The sequence below is a fragment of the Peromyscus eremicus genome, chromosome 10 (genome assembly GCF_949786415.1).
Source record: "Peromyscus eremicus chromosome 10, PerEre_H2_v1, whole genome shotgun sequence".
In the NCBI taxonomy this organism is placed as follows: domain Eukaryota; kingdom Metazoa; phylum Chordata; class Mammalia; order Rodentia; family Cricetidae; genus Peromyscus; species Peromyscus eremicus.
The window spans coordinates 65404329-65428501 of record NC_081426.1 but is presented as its reverse complement, the minus strand read 5'-3'; the positions used below and the strand labels follow the sequence as shown (position 1 = coordinate 65428501).

Below are 24173 nucleotides of genomic sequence, written 5' to 3'. Positions count from 1 at the left end.
TACCTAAATTTAGACACCCTCTGAGATATGAGAGAGCTGACCTCGTATGAAATAGAGGTTTTGAAGTTATAGTGAGAATGGCCTTCATTCTGTGCATTCATTCATGCGAAAAGCACAACCCAGTGACAGACTCCAGAACATTAAAACTATGAAACATGAGTGGGGGAGATACTCACCCTCTTTTTCCTTTTTGTTTGAAATACACAAAGCAGAGCACTAACGATGTGTGATGGCATTTGACACTCTGTCCAATTGAAGGGTACTGAATATGTTCATTCAATACTTACTGAAAGTATTGTGAAAGGAAAGACAAATACTGGCTAACTCAAGAAAGAGGGATTCGGACCATAGTAATTGAGATGAGACTTGAATGTGCAAGGTTCAGACCACAGAGGGAGGGATTGGCATTGATCATGGATTAGGGGCAAATTGAAAAACTCATTTGGTGTGGTGTAGACATATGTATCCCTGGCCTGGGCCACATCTTACAGTCACTACCCCACATGAATTTATCAAACTTAGCTCATCAGGCTAGCTAGATTATGGGAAGTTTTGAATGCCAACCTTGGGAATTCAGACTATAGGCAATTAAAGAAACATTTCAAAATTTCAAAGGTGAAAAATGCATAAGGGAAATGGTATTTTTGAAAAACCAATCCTTTGGCGTTACCTACAATGGATGGGGGAGGGCGCAGGGGCCGGAAGTTCAGTACAGCTGTTCTAGTACTTCAGATGTGATGGCAGCTCAAACAGGTGGCTTGAGACCGGAAAGGAATGGGTGATACGTTGCTGAGAAAGTTTATTCTTTGTACGCTGGTTTTGTCTTCATGGGGTTTAGCTTAAGGCAAATCTCAAGGATCCATTTACCCACTCATTACCATTACTTTCCTGTGTATATTCAGCCTTTGTAACTTGTTCCAAAACCTACAGAGTGACATGAAAAAGACTTGACATTTCTATATTTTATGACATCCTCACGGCTCGGGGGCAGGACATCCTTCTCATGACCATTTTTATTTATTTTGTATATACTGAAAAAGATTTCAAAAGTATGTGAAAAGTAGCAAACGCCATAAAGATAAAGCTTATGGGTCCAGTCGGGAAAAAGCCGGGTGCCCGTTCTGTGAGTTGCACTTTCTATTCATACGAGAGGTTCGCTCTCTAGTGTAACTGTGTGTCATTCATGTCATAAACCACATGACGGTGTTCTAGATAAGCATTACAGACTTTGCCCCACGCTGGTGACAAGCGGCAGAGACGTTGGACTCACTAGGAAGTAGACTCCAGGCTGGAGGATCCTGGGAAGGCAGTGGAGAGGTAAGGCTTTGGTAAATGTCTATTCTGTGAATACCGAGGGGAGGTCTTCCCATAAAATGTATGTACATCTCATTCTATCAGTCACAGCTTTGGGGTAGCGACCTCTCAGAGGCCAGTTTCTAAGAAATCAAATGTTCATTTCACTTGATAATTAAGAATGCTTCCTAAGTCTTAAGTCGGAAATTAAGTTTTCTATTGTTTTTTTTAACGTGTTATTTTGAATGAATCAATTTACTTACCTTTTCCCAGGCATTATGAAAGACTTCTACTTCGGAATTACTGTCATAGTTATAGATCTTTGCTTTCTGGGAACAGCGACAACCCCACCAAGAAAAAGCAGTATTTTCCACAATTCTGAGTACCACTGCGATGGGCATCTTCTGACAAACTGGTCTACAAGGCACACATCCCAGACGGCAGACACCGTGGATGTGAGCTCCCTTTTCTCTCGAGTCCTCTTCCAGTCTCACACGAGAAAAGAATGGCAAATAAAACGTCTGGACCTCAGTGACCACAGCATATCGAACATGACCCTCAGCGCTCTCGCTCCGTTACATGCTTTGGAACTACTAAACCTCAGCAACAACGCCATGCGCTCCCTCTGGCTGGATCTGCCCCTGCCTCGCCCCTCACAGCAAAAGCACCGCAGTGGAGGCTGGCCCTGCAGTCTCCCCCATCTAAAGGTGCTGATACTTCAAAGAAATCAACTCCGTGGCACTCCTAAAGGTGAGCACTTTTAATGAATGAATGAGACAGAGAAACAGTGCGTGGGAAGCTGGTGTTTTATGTCAACAAGAGCGCTGTATTTTGTTCAGTTTCAAGGGAGCAGCTGAAACCGCAAAGCGGTTTGACCGAGCAAATACAATAAAGGCGTTTCCTAATGGCACTGCCTGCCCAAGAGGAATTTACAATTAGTGCGGCTTAACCTCCCACTTGTACCACCCGAATTGATGTTGTGTGAGTTGGTCAAGAAACCCTAGGACTTAGCTAAGTGCTAGATAATAATCTCTGATGTATTTAGGTTTGTCTGTTTTTGAGACAGGGTCTCACTGTGTAGCCCAGGCTGGCCTAGAACCCCCTATGTAGACCAGGATGGACTCAAACAGACAGAGATCAGCCTGCCTCCCAAGTGCTGGGATTAAACATGAGTGCCACCATGCCTGGCCAAGATATCTATTTTGTTTTCTACATATGTTTATTAATATGAGAAAGCGCTGAGAAAGAATGGATACAGGTATTTTTTAATATACAATATAATTCAAATTAAACATGTTATCCTATTTACAATTTTTTTCTTCTTGAAATACATTTTGCCTTTTTAGTTGTCCACCAAATGTAGATCAAGAATATCACAATATTCTATATTTGTTTGTATGTAAAACTTCCTACTGTGAAATCAAAATCAGAATTCCTTGCTGCAGCTTAAGCTGGGCCCTGGAGATGCAGTCTTCAGTTTTCTGGAACAGAGGAATTCTGGCTCTGAGCCCCAAGGAGGGTAAGGAGAGTGTTTGCAAGGGTGCATGCAACAGTCTTAGGCTGACCCTCCTCCGCCCTTTCTAAGTCTTGCTCCACAGCTGGGGTAGAATTTTAGGTTCTATCAGGGCATCAGGATGTGTGTGTGTGTGTGTGTGTGTGTGTGTGTGTGTGTGTGTGTGTGTGTGTGTGTGTGTGTTGAGAGAGAGGGGGGTGCAGAGAGACAGAGAGAGACCCCTTGCTACTCAGAGAATATCCCTTCTCAGTCTTTCAGTTTGGAGGAAATCTCTTCCCCTTTGTGCTTCTTCAAAGCTCTTCGGGAAAAGCCCTGGGGATTCCTTCCTCTGAGGTTCAGGACTCCAAACCCCTCTGCCTCGGTTTTGCTGGGGACAGTAACACAGGCCTGCTTTGTCCTAGAACAGAGGCTATGGGGACTCACAGGGTTAGCCAGTGAGAATGCTGTCCCAGAGTGAAGAGAATTCTGACCCTCCCTCCCGAGGACAGATGTGTTTTCCAGAGGGCTTGCAGTTCTGGTTGATACCAACGTAATTTCAATTCAGGGCCAAAGGCTCAGTATAGAGACAGGCTTCTTCCTCTCTGAGGTTAAATGTCTGCCTCCCAGAATGTAAGGGGGGGAATGGTGAACATGCAGAGAAAACAACAGAAAAACGAAATGAGCCACGCCTGCATCTGGAATTCTGCTCGAACTCTGGCAAACAATGCTGTCAGGAGAGGAAGATTGCGAACACAGAAAGTCCCTGTAATCTGTGAATCTGATTGGATAGCAAGGCATTTTATCCAGTCCTTTTGTGATTTGAACTCACTGTAGTCAGCGTACACTTGAAGTTTGCCCAGGTTAGATCCTCTCCAAAACCCCTCGCCATTCTGTGAGGTTGACTATGGCAAGGTACACAACCTTAAATCCCACCTTGGAGGGAGGAGTCGGTGAGAGGTGCTCCTTGGGGCCTTGCCCTACTTCTGAGCTATCCTTCCCCCTTTAACTCTCCTGCTCAAGTCTGTCTAATGATAACGTCTAGATAAAGCAGGTGCTCCCTGACCTATAATCACCGTAAACCTATCACAGGTCATAAATACCATAAATCAGAAGTGCATTTACATATTCCTATTGGAGTCTGAATATTAAACAATCCTCCCAAAGGCTCATGTCTCTGAATACTGGGTCCTTAGCTAATGACACTCCTTGGGAAGGTTACAAAAACTTTAGAAGGATTTAAAAAAAAATCTTGCTGGGGGAAGTATGTCACTGAGGGAGGGCTTTGGCCCCCTGGCTGTCTTCTCTGTGTTTCTCAGTTTGGATGCAATGTAATCAGCCTGCTGCTACTCCTGCACCATGCCTTCTCTACCTGTGGCCACGCCCTCCCAGCCACAGTGGACCCTGGAACTGTGAGCCAAAACCCTTTGTCCTTAAGTCGGTCTTGCCAAGATACTTTATCCCAGCAACAGAAAAGAACCTAATCCAGCACCTAACCTACCAGGCATCATAGCTCAGTGTGCCCTCCCTCAGACATCCTCGGAACACTTACATTAGCTGGCAGCCAGATGGAAGCCACGGAACATAAAGTCCGTTTTCTGATAAAACGCTGGGTTATCCCGTGTAACACTGAACACAGGCAGCACCGAAGGTGTGAAACAGTGGCTGTGTGAGCACAATTTCATACCATTGGCAAGAAAAAACATCGTAACTCAGGCCATCATAAGTCAAGCTTTATTCGAATTGTGAAGAGTCCATGAAAACGGTCCCTCAGGTCGCTATAATGCAGTAAGCCATGCACAGTATATGGTAGCAATTACAAGTTGTAGAAGGTAGTTTAAAAACCTGGAAGTGATGTGCAAATATTAGTTTTTATTGCTCTCTTGGCGCAAATTGAGAACAACAGTATACTTAGAAACAAATAATTAATTTGCTTACTCTCTAAATCTCAAGTTGTCTTTTAAAATGTTAAATAGCTATTGCCATGGATGGGATCCATAGCCCACTATAATTCATGAGCAGGGAGCTGCGTGCTTTACTTGTCCAGAACAAGAATAAATTGGCAACTAGCCATGTAGCACATACAGCTTTATAAGCCACGACTGGTGTCTTTAACAGTGACTGTTTATAGGACACTCAGAAAAGCTCATTTTTATAATGTTGGAACATCGCGTTGACTAATCGATGGTCAGGCATGCCCCTGTGTTGAGTCAGCTGTGACATCACCAACAGGCTGTGTGTGGAGGAAACACCCTGGTCCGGTGCTGGGCAATACAAAAGAGAAGCCAGACAGGAATGTAACCTGAATGATAGTTCCAACTTCCACCCATAACTTTGGAGTAGTAACAACTTCAAATCAGTGTATTAGTTTTTTTATTATTATTACTGTAACATAATATCTGAGGGAAACAACTTAAAAAGGAAAGCTTTGTTTGAATTCACAGTTTTGAAGGTTCCAGTCCATGTCAGTCGACTCTGTTGCTTTGGGCCTGTTTTGAGCTGTACATCCTCACAGGAACACATGATAGAACAGTTGTCCAAACCCATGGTATCAGACAGTGAGAGAGAGCAAGAACCCCCAAGTCCAACAGTCCCCATCAGGGCCATGTCCCCAGTGGCCTCAGACCTCTCGGGAGGCTCCACCTCTTGAAGGGTTCACTTCCTCTCAGTAGCTCCAAGCTGGGGACTAAGCCTGACAAATGCCGTCTTGGGGACAGACGGCCAGGCCATAGCAATCAGTATTTGAGGAGTTTAGAGCAATGGGGTCAGCCTCTAAGTCCTTCATCCAGCAGTATTTTCAGTGCTTTTCAGAGTACCTGGAAATGTACCAGGACAAACACCTTGCGTTGGTTCAGTGAGGCTGACGGGTCAGGCTGGCATCCTCATGCTAACCCACCAAGTTCCAGAAACCAGAGAGCTGCATTAGAGACGAGGTAAAATAATTCCTGACATTGGAAATGAGAAGAATTAAGAAGGAGAGAAAATCTTGTGTTCTATGTATTCTCTTACCCATAGGGATTGCTATTGGATTATAGAAATACAAATAACCAAAATTGTTCTCAAAGTCAATTCAATGTTTAAAGAAACAAAATGTACAGAAGACATTAAGCTAAGAGAACAAACTTTGAGTCGCTTACACACCTTGGTCACAATAAGGGATGACATATTGAATAAAATGTCTCACCCTGGACCATTTTAGACCCTACTTCAGTTCTTAATATGAACTTGAAGCCATTAACTCCAGAAGGGCATGGTTGCTGATGATCACACTTGGGAAGGCATGCAGAAGTTCATTGTTCACAGACAGTGTTTACTAAGGTGGTGGCTAGACATCCTCTCCTGCCTTTTCACTTAGTGACTCTAATATGATCCAGGGAAATAGTGATACCAGCTCTGGTCACTTAAATCCTCGGTGACTAGATTCCAGCCCTTCATAGCCCATGCAGTCAGCAGAATGAAGTTCCAAAGTTAATTCCATTTCCACAAAGCCACTTCAGATTCTTCCTGTCAACACTGAATTCTCCTTGCTTGAAACATGGACTCTAACTACCATAGGATGTCCCAGTACCAACCAGCGCCTCACAACTTTTGCTCACTTGACTACCTATCCTCAGTGGCTCAAATAAGAAACATGTTTTCCCCATTTAGTTTTGCAGCCTAGAATGACCTAACTCCATCTTGGGTGACATTAAGTAGTCAAGGTCATCTGTAAGAACCACACCAGTACCTTAATAAAACAAAATCTTAATCCTCTAAAATCGGAAGAAGTTCATGACACCAAGTCCCACAGCCAGAAGAAATTGACCCTTCTTGGGAAATCCTGGGTTGGCTTTATGAGGGAGGTTGAATAAAACATCTTACATGGCTCTATTTACTTACTAACTGACCTTCAACAACTCACTTAACGTAAGAAAGTCTTACTTCTGAGAATAATGAGTGTACAGGATCACCAAATAATGTGTATACACACAAACACTGTGTAGCCTGGAATACAGAGTGATGTCATACAGAACACTTAGCACCGTTAATCACCTTTGGTGCTGTTGGAGTGCCCTACAATTGTGGAATCCACCCCAGTCTTCTGTCCTTGTCGCTTCTTTAATTCCAGGCAATAGAATATTCAAAGCTATATTCTGGCCAGGCAGTGGTGGCACATGCTTTTAATCCCAGCACTTGGGAGGAAGAGGCAGACAGATCTCTGTGAGTTCGAGGCTAACCCGGTCTACAGAGTGAATTCCAGGACAGCCAGGGCTATACAGAGAAACCCTGTCTCAAAAAACAAAGACAGCAACAAAAAAATCTTGTACAGAAATATTTGACAGAGAATAAGATAACAATGCAGGCTTTATAAGAGCAGATGCTCATTTTTTTAAAAAAAGCTATTCTGATAGTCTTCAAAGGTTCAGAGTATTTGTCAATTATACTGTTGCTGTGTTCACAGTTGTGTGGGTCTTTACAGTGTTAGAGGCCCCTACCCTTCCTTGCTCTAGGCATCCTTGGATCTGTGCTCTGACTCTAAGCTATTCTGGCCTGTAAGCCAACCATCACCACCATCCAGATGTGACCTAGCCATCACCACGGAAGTTTCTCCATACCCTTTGTGTAATCTGTCCTTCCCATACATCTCATCATCCCCTCCACCCAGGAAAACACCGGTTCCTCTCCAGGCATTGTAAGCCCACTTGAGCTTCCTGTACGTTTATCTACATGAGTGGAATCATACAATACAGACAGACCTTGACTGGCAATGCTTTAAATTTAATGACTCTTCAGTTTCACAGGGGTGACAAAAGAATGCATATTCAGTAGAAACTGTCCTTTGCATTTTGTTTTTGTTCCCCTGGGGCCTTTGATACATAACATGGTGTTCTCTATGATACTGGGCAGTGGCCGAGTCATGGCTGCCAATCAGCCTCTTGGTCATGAAGGTAAACAGCCAATGACTCTGTGCACTGCATTATTAAGCTCGGATATTTGGTAGGTCAGTTGTAGTAAAGGCATTTTTGACATGATATTTTCAGCCTATGATGGATTTGTTAAAATGCAAGATCTTTGTACATCAGGAAGCATCTGTAGGGGACTTTTATTTTATTCTAGCATCTTTATCTCAGTGTGATTATTTTGATGTTTATTCGTATTATCATATATATTAAATATTTTGTTATTTTTCACTGCTGAGTGTAAGTCCACCATTTACCTGTTGATAGTTAGGCTAGTATGGTGGAGGCTAAATGTGCTGCATTGCAGATGGGTGGAGAAAGGTAAGTACTAACCAAAAGAAAGGCAAAGTGTGTGTGTGTGTGTGTGTGTGTGTGTGTGTGTGTGTGTGTGTGAAGTTTCACTCTGTTGTTTTGATAAAGTACCCTGATCAAAAGCACCAGGGAAGGAAAGGGTTTATTTGGATTAAACTTTCAAGTCACATTCATTATTGAAGGAAGTCTGGGTAGGAAGTCAAGGCAGAAATCTGGATGCAGGAACCATGGAGGGATGCTGCTTACTGGAAGGCTTATTCTTAGCTAGCTTCCTTACATATCCCCAAATCACCTACCCAGGAAATGGTGCTGCCCAGAGTGGGCTGGGCCATCCTCCTTTAATCAAGACAATCCCTCACAGACATGTCTACAAACCAACCTGATAGACAACTACTCAGTTGAGACTTTTCTTGTGTGTGTGTCAAGTGAACAATTAATGCTAGGTATGACAAGTGACTTTCTTGTCTGATCTCCACCTGACATTAAGGCAGGGTTGCTCAAGGAACCTGGGGTTGCTGGTTTGGCTAACATAGATAGACAGCTTGCTCTAAAGAGCCTGTCTCCACCATCTCCCAGTTGCTGAGTTTACAGGTGGGATACCACACCCACCAGGCTTCTTTTATATGCGGGCCACACTCTGGTTTTCATGTTTATATGACAAATACTTTACCCACTGAGCTATCTCTCCAGCCCCCACCGTACTTTTTGAGGCAGAGTCTCTCCTTTAAGCTAGAGCTCACCTTTGGCTAGACTGGCTGGACAGCAAAGTCCTGGGACCCACCTGTCTCTGCCTCCTCAGTAACGGGAGTTACAGACACACACCATCATACTTAGCTTTTATGAGAAAGCTAGAGATCTGAACTCAGGTCCTCACACTTCCACGGCAAGCATTTTATCCACAGAGCCACTCCCCAGGCCAGAGAAGTTACATTAATTCCAGACAAAGACCTCAGAACAGAAAAAATTATTAGGATAAAGAAGAGTAGTACATCATGATAAGGAGGATGATTCTTTAAAAATAATGATAATCTGTAATAATCCTAAACATAAATGCACTTAGCAATGGAACGTAAGAATAGTTGAAAAGAACCTGGTAGTTCAACATCCCTTGTCAATAATAGATCAAGAAGACAAGCAATCAGTAAGGATCTAGCTGAAGTGATAGTCTAATCAAAAAGCTTGATTCAGTTGGCATATATAAAATGATCCATCCAGGACTAGAGTGACGGCTCATTGGTTAAGAGCACTTGTTGCAGCCCGGTGGTCGTGGTGCAGGCCTTTAATGCCAGCACTTGGGAGGCAAAGGGAGGTGGATCTCTGTGAGTTCGAGGCCAGCCTGGTCTACAGCCAGGGCGGTTACACAGAGAAACCCTGTCTTGGGGGGGGGGGGGGAAGCACTTGCTCTTGAAGAGAACCCAGGTTCAGTTCCCAGCACTCACATGGCAGCTCATAACTATCTGTAACTCCCGTCTTGGGAGACCCAATACCTTCTTCTGAAGACCCCAACACCTTCCACTGGCATCAGAAATGCACATGATGTGTGTGTGTGTGTGTGTGTGTGTGTGTGTGTGTGTGTGTGTGTGTGTATGTATGTATGTATATGCAGGCAAAACATTCAAAAACATAAAATAATAAAATGAGACATAAGTTGGTACTAGGACTGGGGTATTACCATGACAGGACTCGCTGTGCTGTTTGTTGGAGGATTATGGAAGATTTGGGATGCTTTAAGTGAGGGTTAGTGGGCAATCCTTGTGGGGGCATGGAAGACAGTGCCAAGGGAGACTTGAACTCTGGAGGCCCAGCTCATGTTTCAGAGGGGAAGAATATTAGTAATATTAATAATATTAGTGGCCTAGAGACCATTCTTGTGATGTTTTGGCAAAGAATGTGGCTACTTTTTGCCCTTGTCCTAAGACTCTGCTTGAGGCTAAATTGAAGCATTTTGGATTAATGTCATTGGAAGAGGAGACTTCAAAACAGCCTCGGATGGACTATGGTGTGTGGTTCCTAAGTGGTCACTCTTGTGCAGATCTACACTGAGAAGGAGCAAGTAAGGGTAGGAGAAATGCAGAACTACCATTTGAGGAGAAAGGGAGCACCAGGAAGTGTCCTGGAGTTAAATCCGGTGCTCAAGGAGATTAAAAATGTTTAAGGAAAGCCTGATGCTAAATGAAATAAAGGGAGTGATGACCTCAGGGCAGGAACTCTCTCTTGGGCTGGTTCCACTCCCTATTAGCAGCTTTCCTCAGCAGGTATCCCAAAGAAAAGCTTAAGCAGCAAAGGCCACCATCCACAACAGACAGCTGGTGCAGATGTAACTGAACGGGGGAGCCAAGTTCCACCTCCAACAAGCAGTAGAACTTGGCAGCTTCAGCCTCGGGGTTCTGGCTTTAGATTCAAGGATCCAAGAAAGGAGTTGTGGCATCTCCGTCCGAGACTAAGGAAAGCTGCTGAAGCCAGACATGTGTCAGGGGTGTCCCTGCGTGGAGGTCCAGAGAGGCCACTGTGTGAAGCTGTGAAGGTGAATCCTGGATTGCCTTGGAGACCCCAAGATGTTGAAGAGGCCAGAGCCGTGGGATAACTGCTGAGGAGAGATGCTAACAGGGAGTGGAGCCAGCCCAAGAGAATGAAGAGTGTTGCAGTCCACAGAGCTGAAAAGAGTTGGAGATCTGAAGAGTATTTTGACATCAGACATGGAGATGCAGAGTTGGGAGTTTGCCCAGCTGGTTTCGGTTTTGCTTTTGTCCAGTATTTCCTCACTATGCTCCCTTTCCTCCCTTTTGGAATGGCAATATATATCCTGTGCCACTGTATGTTAGAAGTATGTGATCTGCTTTTTTTAACGTTGATTTTACAGGAGGTTATACTTAAAAGATTGCATGAATCTCAGAGGAGACTTTGAACTTTAGATTTTTAAACAGTGTTGAGACTGTGATAGACCGTGGGGATTTTGAAGTTTGACTGAGTACAGTTTTGCATTATGATATGTCTAGAGTTCTATGGGAGCCGGGGAGTGGAATTTGGTGGTTTGAATAAGAATGGCCCCCATAGGCTCATATATTTGAATGCTTGGTCACCAGAGAGTGACACTATTTGAAAGGATTAGAAGGTATAGACTTGTTGGAGGAAGTGTGTTGCTGGGAGTGGGCTTTGAGGTTTCAAAAGTCCACGCCAGGCCGAGTTTCTCTTCCTCTGCCTGCAGATCAGATGTAAAACTCTCAACTACTTCTCCAGCACTAGGCCTGCGTGCATGCTGCCATGCTCCCTGTCATGATAATAACGGGCTAAACCTCTGAAGCTGTAAGCAAGTCCCCAACTAAATGCTTTGTTTTCTAAGAGTTGCCATGGACCCAGGGACTCTTCACAGCAATAGAACAGTGACTAAGAACCCAGTGAGTTCTGCTCTCTTGTCCCATTTTACACTCAGTTCTTCCAGTATCTGCCCATGTCTATTTTGGGGGCACAGTTACAGGGTAATGAGATCTGGGCCTTGAGCCAGCTCCTTCCACTCTGTCACTGGGCAAGTCTTGCCCTGGTGTTTTGTTTGTAAGTGGGGAGAAGCCCCAGGACTTTGTGAACATTAAAAATGAAAGACTCGCGAAATGCTTGGAGCTGAGAGAGTCCACGATTAAACAGGAGCTTCACACAGTTGGGTTTCTGCCCTTCAAAGCCAGTGCTTGCTCTTCCTCCACTGAGCTCCTAGGAACCTACTCGGTTCAGCTGAGCATTGAGACATTTTCGGAAGCCCGAATCCACATTTCTAAATAGGCCAGACAAGTACGAGGAAAATGGCGGGGAACCTGTGATGCTCTTCCCAGCGGTCTTTCATGCCCTTCCCAGCCTGTGTGTTTGCACATTTCAACACGGAGGAAAGTTCTCTGCATAAAGACATGTCTTCTCTTCAGAAGAGGTATTCTACTCCTGAGGTTGACAACTGGCCTTCCCCCCAGGTCCCCATTTGGATGTCTCTTGGTACTGATGCTAGTGCAAAGAAAGAGTTGAGGGGGGACTTGGGGAGAGTTGGGAGAAGGTACATTGGGGGACCAGGACAGTGGGACAGCACACACAGACTCCAGGCACGGAAGTGTGCAGCATGGGAGTATTTCACACACGTGTGTTCTGAGCACCAGCTCTGACGCGCTCTCGTTGCTTTTCAAATATAGTTTTCTTGACCAATTTCCCTCTCTCTCTCTCTCTCTCTCTCTCTCTCTCTCTCTCTCTCTCTCTCTCTCTCTCTCGTGTATGTGTGTGTGAGAGAGAGACAGACAGTGTGTGTACTCAGAGAAATAATAGCTTTCTACAAGCTCATGCCCCATCTAAAGCAGGCAGCCTCCATTCAGCTCTAGCCAAATGTCATACGCCAGCTGGAACTTTGAATCTTCCCAGAGAAGCCTGAGAAGCAGGCTTTTGTATTGAATCCTTAATGTTGGCTCAATGCTTTTTGGATCTCTGTGTATACAGGACAAACCCTACATCCCAAGCATTACAAGAGTTCACCTTATTCTGCACAGAAAAGATTTGATCATTTGATAGTCAGGAAGACAGACAAATAGCCCACTGTACAGTGATGTGGTGTGGATGATGAACTGCTTTGCCTGACAAGTAACTTTTCTTGTCTACGTGTCGTATCATCCAGCACTCCAAGCTTCTGGGGTAAGGATTTGTCATCAGCACCAAGTGCCTCCATCATAATCTTCTGACTAATTCATTGCTTTAAAGTTCGCTTGCTTAATCTGTACGCCTCAAGTGAACATACGACGATCTACGTGGTACAGCCATCTCAGTTACGCTACTCTCTCTCTCTTCAGAATCAGTCTGGCCGTCCGTCAATACCTTGCAGACAGTACGTAAGAAATAAAGTTGGTTCTGGAACTAAATAAGCTTGATCTGCTACACAGAAGTTAGAGACTCAGCCCACGTTTGAGAACAGGGCTGAGAAACGTGTGAAATTGCAAGCACCTCCCTGGGAGACCCATCTGGGGATTAAGTCTGCTGTGACTGGCACCCTCTTCCTCCTCAGTGCCAACGGGATCTTTTGTGTGCTTCCCAGGACAAAGTGAGACACAAAGGCAGAGGCTAAAACTCCCTCTGATTCTTGTGCTGAAAAGCCAAGTCTGCCTGTGGTTTCCTGTGGTTTCTTTACCTTTGAAATATCCAAGAATACCTAGAATATGGTTATAATACCAATGGTAAACGGTTATGAGAATGGAAATGGCTAAAAATAAAGGTGTGTGTGTGTGTGTGTGTGTGTGTGTGTGTGTGTGTGAGAGAGAGAGAGAGAGAGAGAGAGAGAGAGAGAGAGAGAGAGAGAGAGAGAGAGAGAGAGAGAGAGAGAGGGAGAGAGAGAGAGAGAGATATGGAAGCAGAACTGGAACCCTCCAAGTGAACAAGGGACAAGCAGAGAGAGAGGGGAGGCAGACACACTCAACATACAATACACTTGCACAGCAATATTCTTATGTACCACAGGACAATGTAGAATGAATATACACAATGAGAGCTTTAAAAAAGGAAGCTTTAACAACCGAATAAGAAACTTTAAAATTGGAAGAATTCGTTTATGTAATAATAAACCTCAGGGTAAGTTTCTCCTGTGTTATCATAGGGAAATCATTCAGTTTTACTCACGGTTAATCAAATTAACAAACATCTGCTCATCACCTTGCTTAATCACGGTTAGAATTTTTCAAATCGATTCTTTAATTTAAAAAGAGCACACACTAGACCAGTAAGACAACTCACCAGGTAAAGAAAGGTCCTTCCAGCCAAGCCTGATAATCTGGGTTCGAATCCTTGGGGGGGCCCCCAAGGTGGAAGGGAAGAATGGCTACTGGTAGTTCTCCTCTGCCCTCCATGCATGCACTGTGCCATCCACACACAAATACACAAAAGATAAATAATAAATGAATGTGTGATAAAGGAGCACATGCTCCTTTGAAAAAAAGAACCAATGTGTACAAAATTGAAAGAAAGCTTTGTCCATACCCCTCTTCCCTCCCCTCAGCTGTCCTACCCCAAACTTCAATGACTATTGATAATTTCACTCACCTCCTTATTTCTGTCCCCACAAAATACATATCTACACTACATGTTTGTATCTGTGTACCCCTCAAGAACATTGCCATTATTATATTCTGTACTATTTTGACTTAGTTTTTTCCTTCCTGTTCAATAAGTTCACATGTGAATTGGCCCAGTCTCTTAAGACCACTTAGTTTTTTCACAGTGTCAATACGCTTCGGTAGCTTCCCACCCGAGGGCCGTCAATATCCCCAACTTTCCACCACCCACTATACAGCTGCCAATAGCACCAGATTTGGGTTTTAATTTGCCTTTCCTTTTCCCAGGACTGTGGAAGCTGGAGTCGCTGCAGAGTCTGGATCTGTCATTCAACAGGATCGTTCACATTGGGCTGTCTGATTTTCATAGCTGCTTCCAGCTGGAGCGCGTCTATTTAAAGAGCAACCAGATACGCACCATTCACCCAGACGCCTTTAAGGACCTCAAAAAATTACAGGTTCTAAAGTCTTTCTTATACTGTCTTAACCATACAGACTTGTGGCCAATTAGATTAGAGAGAGGGCTACATCCGTTGAAGGGTGTCTCCATGTGCAGGGCTACTCGCTGTTAGTCAAACTGTGTGATTCTACTTAAGAGCTCCTAAAACAACTGAAATCTATTGCTCAAAATTTAAAGACCACAACCATGGACACAAACTTAATAAGAATTCTCAGCAGCAAGAATTCACATTATTAGGCTGTAGATGTGGCTGGGTGGATAAAGGACCTGCCTAGAAGGTCACAAGCCCTAGGTTCGATCCCCAGCATACACCTGTATTCTGGGGGTTGGGGAATGGAAGCAAGAGGATCATTAAGTTCAAGGTCATACCTACATACATATCAATTTCAAAGCCAGCTGGCTTGCAAGACACAATATCTAAAAATTAAAGAAAACATTTGGTATATTATTTATCTAAATCAAATTAGATTCAACTCCAAGTTTCCATTTACCAGTTGGCAAGAAATTAAATGTGTTGTTTAAAGAGTTTGAAACCAGCCTAATCTACTTAGGGAGTTCCAGGCCAGCCAGGGTTACAGAATGAAACAAACAAACAAATAAACAAATAATGCCACCTGCCTAGGCTGCAAGTTCAGTCAGAGGTACCAGGTCTCTTGCACAAACTGGAGCATTTGGAGGTCCTTCTGAGCCACTGTGGCAATGCTGAGATGTCAGCAGCTCAGGATCATATGGGTTGCTGCTGGCCAGCGACCCTGTAGTTTTAATATCCAAAGCATACAGGGGCAATAAAAATGACAGTGATAATAGTACACACATGTGCATCACTTACCACATGCCATTTGGTGTTCCAAACACCTCTGACGTTCCTAGTTGGGCATCTATGTCACATTTCAGAGCTGTGAGCCTTGTAAACTGCCTCCCTGATAGGGCTGAAGCTGAGGAACCCCTAAGTCCCGTTCTTGCAAATGCTTTTCTCCATGTCCTTCCCGTTGATAAGGACAGTGTGATGGCGCCTATCAGTGGCCTTCAGACATATCAGAGGGACCGCCAGGGAAGTTGAGAGACTCTTCAGTTCCTATCTTCATTACCCCCATCACACACACACACACACACACACACACACACACACACACACACACTTTTCTAGGTCACTGCTGTTCACTACAAAGTTGGACACACATACAATTTCAAATGTTATTGAGGGGCTGGAGAGATGGTTCAGTGGTTAAGAGCATGCACTACTCCTCAGAAAGACAGGAGTTCAGTTCCCAGCACCCACACCACATGACTCACAACCACCTGTAACTCTAGCTCCAGGCCAGAGTCTCCATAGGCATCTGCACTCATGTGCACATACTTACACATAATTAAAAATGCTAAGACATAAATCCTTTTTAAAAAAGGAAATGAAGAGATTACCCTTTAATAATGTACATTATTTAACCCAATAAAACAGCTTTTACAGGTGTAATTAATATAAAATTGTTAAGGTGGTAGTTCACAATCCACTTTTCAAACAAAGCCTCCAGTCTCTAGTGTGTGTTTTATATCTCCACATTTGAATGCTCAGTGGCCACACGTGGCTAGTGGCTGTCATATTAGGCAGCCTGGACAGAGACCATAGATGCTTCCCCAGCACTTCACAAAGTGCTTTTAAAAACAAGCCTCCAGCACATCTTTAATCCCAGCACTCGGGAGGCAGAGCCAGGCGGATCTCTGTGAGTTCGAGGCCAGCCTGGGCTACAGAGTGAGTTCTAGGAAACCAAAGCTACACAGAGAAACCCTGTCTCAAAAAACCAAAAAAAACAAAAAAAACAAAAAAAACAAAAAAAACAACAACAACAACAAAAAAAACCAACAACAAAAAAAACCTCCACCTCTCCCCTTCACCCACAATGGCTCCCTGATACCTTTCCCTTTCACCCACCATGGCTCCCTGAACCCTCCTCATGGAAGGGAGACTGAGAAAGCAGTGAGGAGGCGGGCAGCGAACTGGCTGGCTCCAGCCTAGAGTTCAATGCTTTCAACCTCAGCACCGCGGGCCAGTTACCACGTCCGTCTCTGCGCCCAGGCTCCCGTCTGTGTAACAGAAAGAGGGTAGTTCCGCGTGAGGATGAGAAGCTAAACTGCGCATGGAGTGCTTAGAACAGGACCTGGGGGGATGTGCACTCTCTAATACACGAATCTAACCATGCCGCTCCTCTTTCTTAGAACCCTTCCAAGGTTTCACAGCCCGGGCCCAGCCCCTCGCTGCCTCTCCAGACCCACTCCACATTACTGTCCCTTTGTGCACGGCTGTCTGTCCCCTTGTGTGCCACTGTCCTTCCTGCCTGCCCTTCAAGTCTCCTCTACCCCCACTTGCTTCTCCTTTACCTTGCAAGAACTAGGGGTATGAGTCCGTCCAGCTTTGGTCGAACATCACTTCCGCTCGGAGGCATGCCTTAGTCTTTCTGTTCACGAGCTCACAACCTGGAGGCATGTTTCCTTCTGGTACTGGTGCCTACAGGGTTTGAGCATGGTGAGTCGGCCATGCCTAGCCCCGTCCCGCCCACACTAAATGGTAATCATATTCTTGGAGAGCATCATGCCTGAGTTTGTTTCCCAGGGCTAAGCTGAGGGCATTTTAAGCCCCGGTTGAATGAACAATGGGATGCACAATGGGCGATGCTCCTGAGTGGCTGCACCAGTGGTCTATTGCTGTATCGTGACTGACCACAGCTTTGTGGCTTAAGACCACACATATCTATCACCCCGCAATGTCTGCGGGACAGGGATTCTGACATGACTCAGCTGGGGCCTCCACCTCATGGTCACTCAAGAGACTGCACTGGTGTCGTGACTGGAGACTCGCCTAAAAGCCCCACTGGAGGAGAACAGACACCTAAGCAAGGCAGGCAGGACTTACTTCCTTATTGGGCGGTTGGACTTGAGGACTCAGTTCATCACCAGCTGTTGGCTTAAGCCTGCCCTCAGGTTTCTGCCCTGAAGTCTTCTCCACCAGGCTATTCACGCTGTGGCATCTTGCTTTGGAGGTAGTAGTCTCTCTGGCATTCTCTGCTCTGCATAAGAAAAGCATCTCTATGGTATGGAAAGCGGCATCCCACTGCTGGCGCTGGCAGAGTCAGCTGGCTGAAAACCAATTAGCCTATCCTGCCTGCACTCGGGGGAAGAGATTGCTTAAGGGCCTGCGTACCAGAAGGTGGGGTCACGGGGGCCACTCTGGGGTCTGTCTGCCACGGCAGTTGTTAGAGCGGAAGAGCTCACTTCACTTGGCTGGGCTCTCCACTTGGCTGACAGGAGACTGGCAAGTTGTGGAGGAGCCTTAACTAGTGCTCACTGGTTACGGGTACATCTGGATGTGGAATTCATCCTGTGTGTTTCTCTCCTGTGCATTTTATTGTACTTCATGGGTCTTCGAAGCTCCAGGGTTAAGAATAGCATGGGCAAGCTATAAATCAGCTCTGAGCATGTTTGGAATATAGCCATAATCCCCAACTCACCAGTACTGGGAATATTCATCGAGTTCCCTGCTCAGCGTTCCCTTCTGTGTGGTTGGCAATAACTCCACCCACTGGCTGTGGACCGTGATGAAGATGTTTGGCACCAGGAAGCTGACTATCACAGTAGTTGGCTTTTTCCCTCTGGAAGATGAATTTCACATTTGCACTGTTGTGTTGGTCTTCCCGTTGGGACACCGTCCCGGAAGCCAAATAGATTTTTAAAACATAAATCCATCAGCGTACTTAAACAGGATGGAGTAAGTTTCACTGACATTTCAAATTAGCCTTTCTCTTCTTAATCTTATCTCGTTCTTCTTAGATACAGTGATTTGTGTAGCAATACCCTGCCCGTCTCCCAGCCTTCCCGGAATATATGTACCTTTCAAATGCTGTAGGATGGGGATTTCTTTTGCTAAGTTGCAATTCTATTCTCCTCTTTTCTTGGAAATCATTCTTCCTGAATTATTTCATTCATTTTCTTTCCTCCACACTGACTTTCAGCTCCATGATTTGTAATATTAAAAAAAAATGCTAGGATATAAAAATACACCAAGGAAGAAATATCTCCTCAGAAAGCATGAGGATAACTGAGTGTGATGCTGAGCCAGGGCACCAATGGGGGACAACCCCCGTCCCTGGGCAACACCAAGCCCAAGTGGATGCTGTCCCTCCTTGTACTGGCCTCCTGCTTCCTGGTTTCAGGAAGAGTCAAGGCCACATAGCTGCTCAACACAGGCAAATCACCCTCATTAAAGTTCATGAAAAACTCAATTGTATTTCTAGTGATTGTGTTTGTGGTGAAGTCTTTTGGTTGTTAGACTTACCTCATCTTAGGAATTTGTATAACCTGAGATGTTTATTTAGAAATTGGCCTTGATCAAGGGGCTGAGTGAAGAGGATTGCCATGAGTTTGAGGCCAGCGTGGATTATATAGTGAAAATTTGACTATTCTTGGGGGACGGGAGAAAAAATGTTGTCGTTGGGGATAAGTGACCTTTCTAGTTTGCACCCATGTCCTCTTTTGTGGAAGCAAGGTTGGCATTTTCTGTTTTCTGACACATAGTTCTGTTGTCACTGCCTGATGGTCCCCAAATGTCTCCTCCACACTAATGTAGTAGCTCAGAGAGGGTGTGTTTTGAAGTGAAGGCACACAGCTACGAGACCAGAAAGCATTGCTACTCTGTCCTTGAACTCTCCAGCATTTCAGTTCATTGTTGCTATTTTCATTTGGGACAGAGTCTTACGTAGCTCAGGATGGTCTCAAGCTTGGTGCTTCATCTGCCCTTTCTCTTCTGAGCCTCCTCTCTCTACCTCCTAAGCGCTGGGATTACGATGCACCACCACACCAGATTTATAGTTTCCGATATTTGCTGAGTGCCTGTTCTGATCCAGACCCCTCGACCAAGTACGTTCTGTGTGGGATACACTGTGTGAAAGGGGAGCCGTGGTAGTTGTTGGGGGAATCTGGGAAAACACACATAAACCGCTCCGCAGAATGCCTGGTATATAACACTGCCCTGCTAGCAGTAGGCACAGTCAGACCCAACATAACTTCCCTGCTGTGCCACACACTACTGTGCCCAGCCTTAGCACACCCTGGTCTGTCACTTGAGCCGTTGAATCATTTCTGTCCCCTGGTTCTCCATGCGTTTCTAATTGTCCAGGAGAAACGAGTCGGCTTGCAGATACTAAACACGCAAATGCGCTAAGAACCACGTACGACTATCTGAGATAGTCAACCAACCACACATAATTCTTTTGTGCTTCCTGGCCTCATTGTTCACATCCTTTGTTATGTCCAAGATGGCGATGTTTTGAGAAATTCTTGACCTGGATCCAATTCTGAACGATAATAGTATGTGAGTCCGGGATTTGCCATAGGTTATATGGCAAATAAAGAACATGAAGTGTCTGGATGTCTGAAAAGCTTTTGCAAGCATCTAACCCCTGAATAACGCTGGGAGGTGGGATCACAGAAAGCAAACAATTGCCAAGACGCAGAGGCTTTGTGGGCAGGGCAGGGATTTGAACCCGGTATTCACTGACTTGTATACCAGGCCTGAATTTGTACTGCTTTTGTAGAGCTGGAAATATCTGTGTGTAACTCCTTATAGTTTCTTACCTCACTGTCTTTGTGCACAGACCGACCTACATTTCCTTCCTTTCAAGCAGGTGGTGGACCTCAGAAGCAATGCACTGACCACCCTTGCACCCATTGTGACCATGGCTCTAGAATTGCCCCACCTGGAACTTGACTTGGCTGATAACCAGTGGCAGTGTGACGAGAACAATGCCAGTTTCCAAAACGTCACCTCTGCATCCTGGAGGAAAAAGTGGAATGCTGTCTGCAACATGTCTGTGGGTAAGTGAGTGGCATCCCTAGTTTTTCTGAAATAGTTTCATTTGGCCTGGAAAATGCATGTAAGAAGGCAGTCTCCTTAAAAGTAGTGACAATCTCTCAAAAAACAAGGTTGCTGGTCCCCACCCCATTCAGCCTTGGACTGAGTCACAGGACAATCCCTGACACTTAACAGCCCCGGTTTCCTTGGCTTCTGACAGTTTTTTTTTTTTTTTCCCACATGATCAAAGAAACATAACATTTCTTTAGCTAGAAAAGAATTTTGCCTGGAAGCCTCGCCCCCAAAATGTTGCAGATTTCCTCCCAATTCTTAATGATTGATTAAAGAAAGGGTTTTAACATCATTCCAAATGCTTCCTAACCTCTAAAACGTGACCCTTAGAGTACACAAGACAAGCGCACAGATTTCAAAAGTAAAGATTCATCTGATTTGATCCTCATCCCTCTCCCACGAACAGATTATACCACTGAGGCAGGACAATCTGGGGAGGTTTAATCTCCCTGCTGTACTCACTATCCTGAAAACAAGACTGAGGATAAAAGGCCTGGAATCTGACCGCTTTGGGTTTGCCATTAAAGCAGTGTCATGGCCGTGACTACTGAGTTTAGAAGACATCCATGAGGAGCAGAAGGAAGTCACCAGCCAGGACCCGCATTCTGAGTGTGTAGGGCAGAAGAGAACAGTGGGTGGGTTACTATTTACCAGAGTTTACTATTTAACTGGAGAACAGTGAGGAACTACTATTCCAACCTACAACAAGTAGGGCAGAAGCAGATGCAGTAGAGGCTTAATAGAATGTTCTAGCAAATGCGACGTAGTTGAGGGTATGGAGGAAGGAGAAGCCACGTGTTAGCCCTCCCATCTGGCTGCTTCCACCTGTGGGCAGCAGTCAGGCAGATTACCTCAGAAACACAACCTCTTGGGCCTGTGAGAAGCAGGCCTATGTCTCACAGTCTCGTGAAAATGTATACAGAGCCATGTGCACGCTGTGGGCAATGAATAGGAATGAATACAGGAATGACTAAGATTACCTGTTGCCTTGATGCATGCTTGAAAACAGAGCTAGCTGAAGATTGAGGAGGCTCACAGAAGCTCTGAAAGCCTGGCGTCTTATTCCAACATCTAGTCAGTGTGTTTTCCCATCTCCCTCTTGCAGGGAATGAGAAGCCATATTTGGAGACCCCTCAGATCAGAATTTCCAGGGATACACACCTTCTTCCTACCCCGAGTGATGTGAAAAGCCTCATGCAGAGCAAAGAAGAGAGACCCCAGGAAGGAATGGACATGCACCCCTCAGCTCTGGAGAAGGAGGCACAGGTGGACTATGATGATCTCAAGGAGATATGGCCACAGCCCCCCACAGAACTCAGAGACTCCAAGGACGAACATGTCACCGACAGAAAGGATGATGACGCCCCAGACCTTGCCCTGCCCATCTGCCTGTCAGTGTTCAGCACATTTGTGGTGGCTTTCTGCCTGGGTGCTTTCGCTAGGCCTTATATCGACAGACTGTGGCAACAAAGATGCCCGAACAAAAGGCCTGGCTCAGAAAACGCTTATTCAAATGAAGGTTTCTGTGATGACGCCGAAGCTCCCCGACGTGTACAGCACCAAGGGACAGAACTGCACCAAGCTTCCCACCACCTAAACCTTTATGAGAGACAGAACCCTTCCCAGGTGACAGAGCCAGCCCCATACGGTGCTGTTATGTCAGAAAGGGTACTAGGGAACAGCAAAATGGATCTCAGTAGTCAACAGAGCCCGGGGCAACCCAAGGACAACACTGGGGCCGGAAATAAAGACTGCGAGGTACTTCCACATGGCCACCCAGCCCAGTTGGCTCTCCATGGACTTCCAAACGCTGACACTCGCGAGCTGATTTCAGCCGTGCAGGATTACTGCAATGTTCCCGAAGAATTACATTATGACACAGTGGTTCAGGAATATTCTCTCTATGAGGATGTGATGGATAGGTCTTCCACTGCTGTCCCTCTGGGAACTGTTCCCAGTGCCGTCGATGGTGGATGCGATGAACTGCGCCTGTCACAGTCAAGAGATGTTGTAGCTCCTGTCTCCAAAACTCTAGCACATATGAACACGCAAGGGTCTGGAGAGAGTGAGGAAAGGGGGTCCCCTGAAGCTTTGGGAGCTATGGGCTCACCGATGGAATCTTCTGAGGAGAGGCAGGTGAGCCATTCCATTAGGGGGCTGGCCACACAGCAGCCAAGCTTCCAGGAAGCCGATGCAGAGGAAAGGTTTTCAGATGTCTACGATGAGGTCCTACACATTGACCCAAGAGATGTAGACCCACCCTCCCTTATGCCAAGGTGGGACAGTGGCCCTCGTGTCACACCTGCCACTGAGGAGCCTGTGTTGAGAGGTGCTCCTTTTGACCCTCTTTATGACTGGGTGGTCAATTACGAATCTGATTCTGATGAGGGCTCTTTGTTTACCCTCAGTTCTGAGGGTTCTGAGGACACAAGGAGCTTGCCAGGAGAGCAGGCATCTGTGGAGAAGGGTGGGGCCAGTCAGCCCCTCCCCAGCAGGAACTTGGGAGAATACAAGGCCGACGTGACATCTGCAGAAAGTGATGAGGACATCCCCTCACGAAGGATTCTGAGGAAATGTGAAATTCGGGAAGGTCTCTTTGGAAACCCTCTCTTTTCTGGTCCAGACTCGTTTGTGTGAGATGAATCTGGAAAGTGACTCTAACTCTATTGACCCTGAGAATATATCAACCTGGCCCCAATCCCCAGGCCACACGCGATCACATCCATGAGACCCCAGGTACATTTGTATATGATGGCGACATGGGGCCCCAGTCAGAGGCAGTAGGCTGGTACTGCTGCCTTGGAGACCTGAATTCCCAAATGTGGATCATTCACCACCACTACCACCACCACCACCACCACCACCACCACCACCACCACCACCACCACCACATTCTGCTGAAGATCCCTCAGATCCCGAGGGGCCTGCCACCAAAGAGAAGTAAACATTGGTAAAAAGCCACGTTTTATGGCTGGGGGATAGAGCTCTGTTGGTGGAGTGTTTGCTCACCCTGCACAAAGCCCTGGGTTCAATCCCCAGCACCGTGTAAACAGGGCACAGTGGCACCGACTATAATCCCAGCACTCCGGAGGTAGAGACAGAAAACAGCGCTCAGACTGAAATGAATTTTTCAGGGTGGGTGATGGGACATTCTGGCAAATACGAGCCCTATCGCTCCAACAATCAGCTTGAGACAGATGCCGGATCTACATGACAAGGCCTAGTCTCCCACTCAGACTCCCGACTCACATCCCCAAATCCACATGGATCATCCTGGAAACTACAAGTCATGGTTTCTCTTCACAAAGTCACTTTCTGAGTCAACATTATCACAGTGTCAATCCAGTAAATCCGTTTACAGGTCTTAGTCTTGGCTTCTCTGTCATTCCCTGCATCTGCACAGCCTCTAAACACGAGTGCGGTGTGAGCTCCTGACTGTCTGTATGGGGAGACGGTTGGCACGCAGTCTGGGTCGAAGCTAGAGAATTTCCACTGAATTAGGGTTTGCCTAGGAGAAGGAAAGTCATGGAGTTAGGAGGAAGGGCACCAAGAGTCTCCCGGACCACCTCATGGCATCACTGCTGGTCCTCAGGAATCTAGCTTCTCAGTCACTCTCACAGAGGCTCGGGCCTTGACTCTCCTGTCTTCTCACTGGGCTCACATTCCTTTGTGAGAGTTCTCAGGTGTTGGGGCTTCTGCCGCCACC

The 24173-nt window shown here is 45.7% G+C and overlaps 1 protein-coding gene across 1 annotated transcript; it reads left to right on the top strand.

The window, feature by feature from the left end:
* The first annotated feature begins 1571 nt into the window (after positions 1-1571).
* Lrrc66 (leucine rich repeat containing 66) lies at positions 1572-23769 on the top strand. Its single transcript, XM_059275778.1, is given in 8 exon segments — positions 1572-2043; positions 14385-14554; positions 20229-20418; positions 21573-23094; positions 23096-23189; positions 23191-23278; positions 23323-23399; positions 23401-23769. Coding segments are annotated over 8 exon segments (2634 nt in total). The 3' UTR covers positions 23422-23769.
* The last annotated feature ends 404 nt before the right edge of the window (positions 23770-24173 follow it).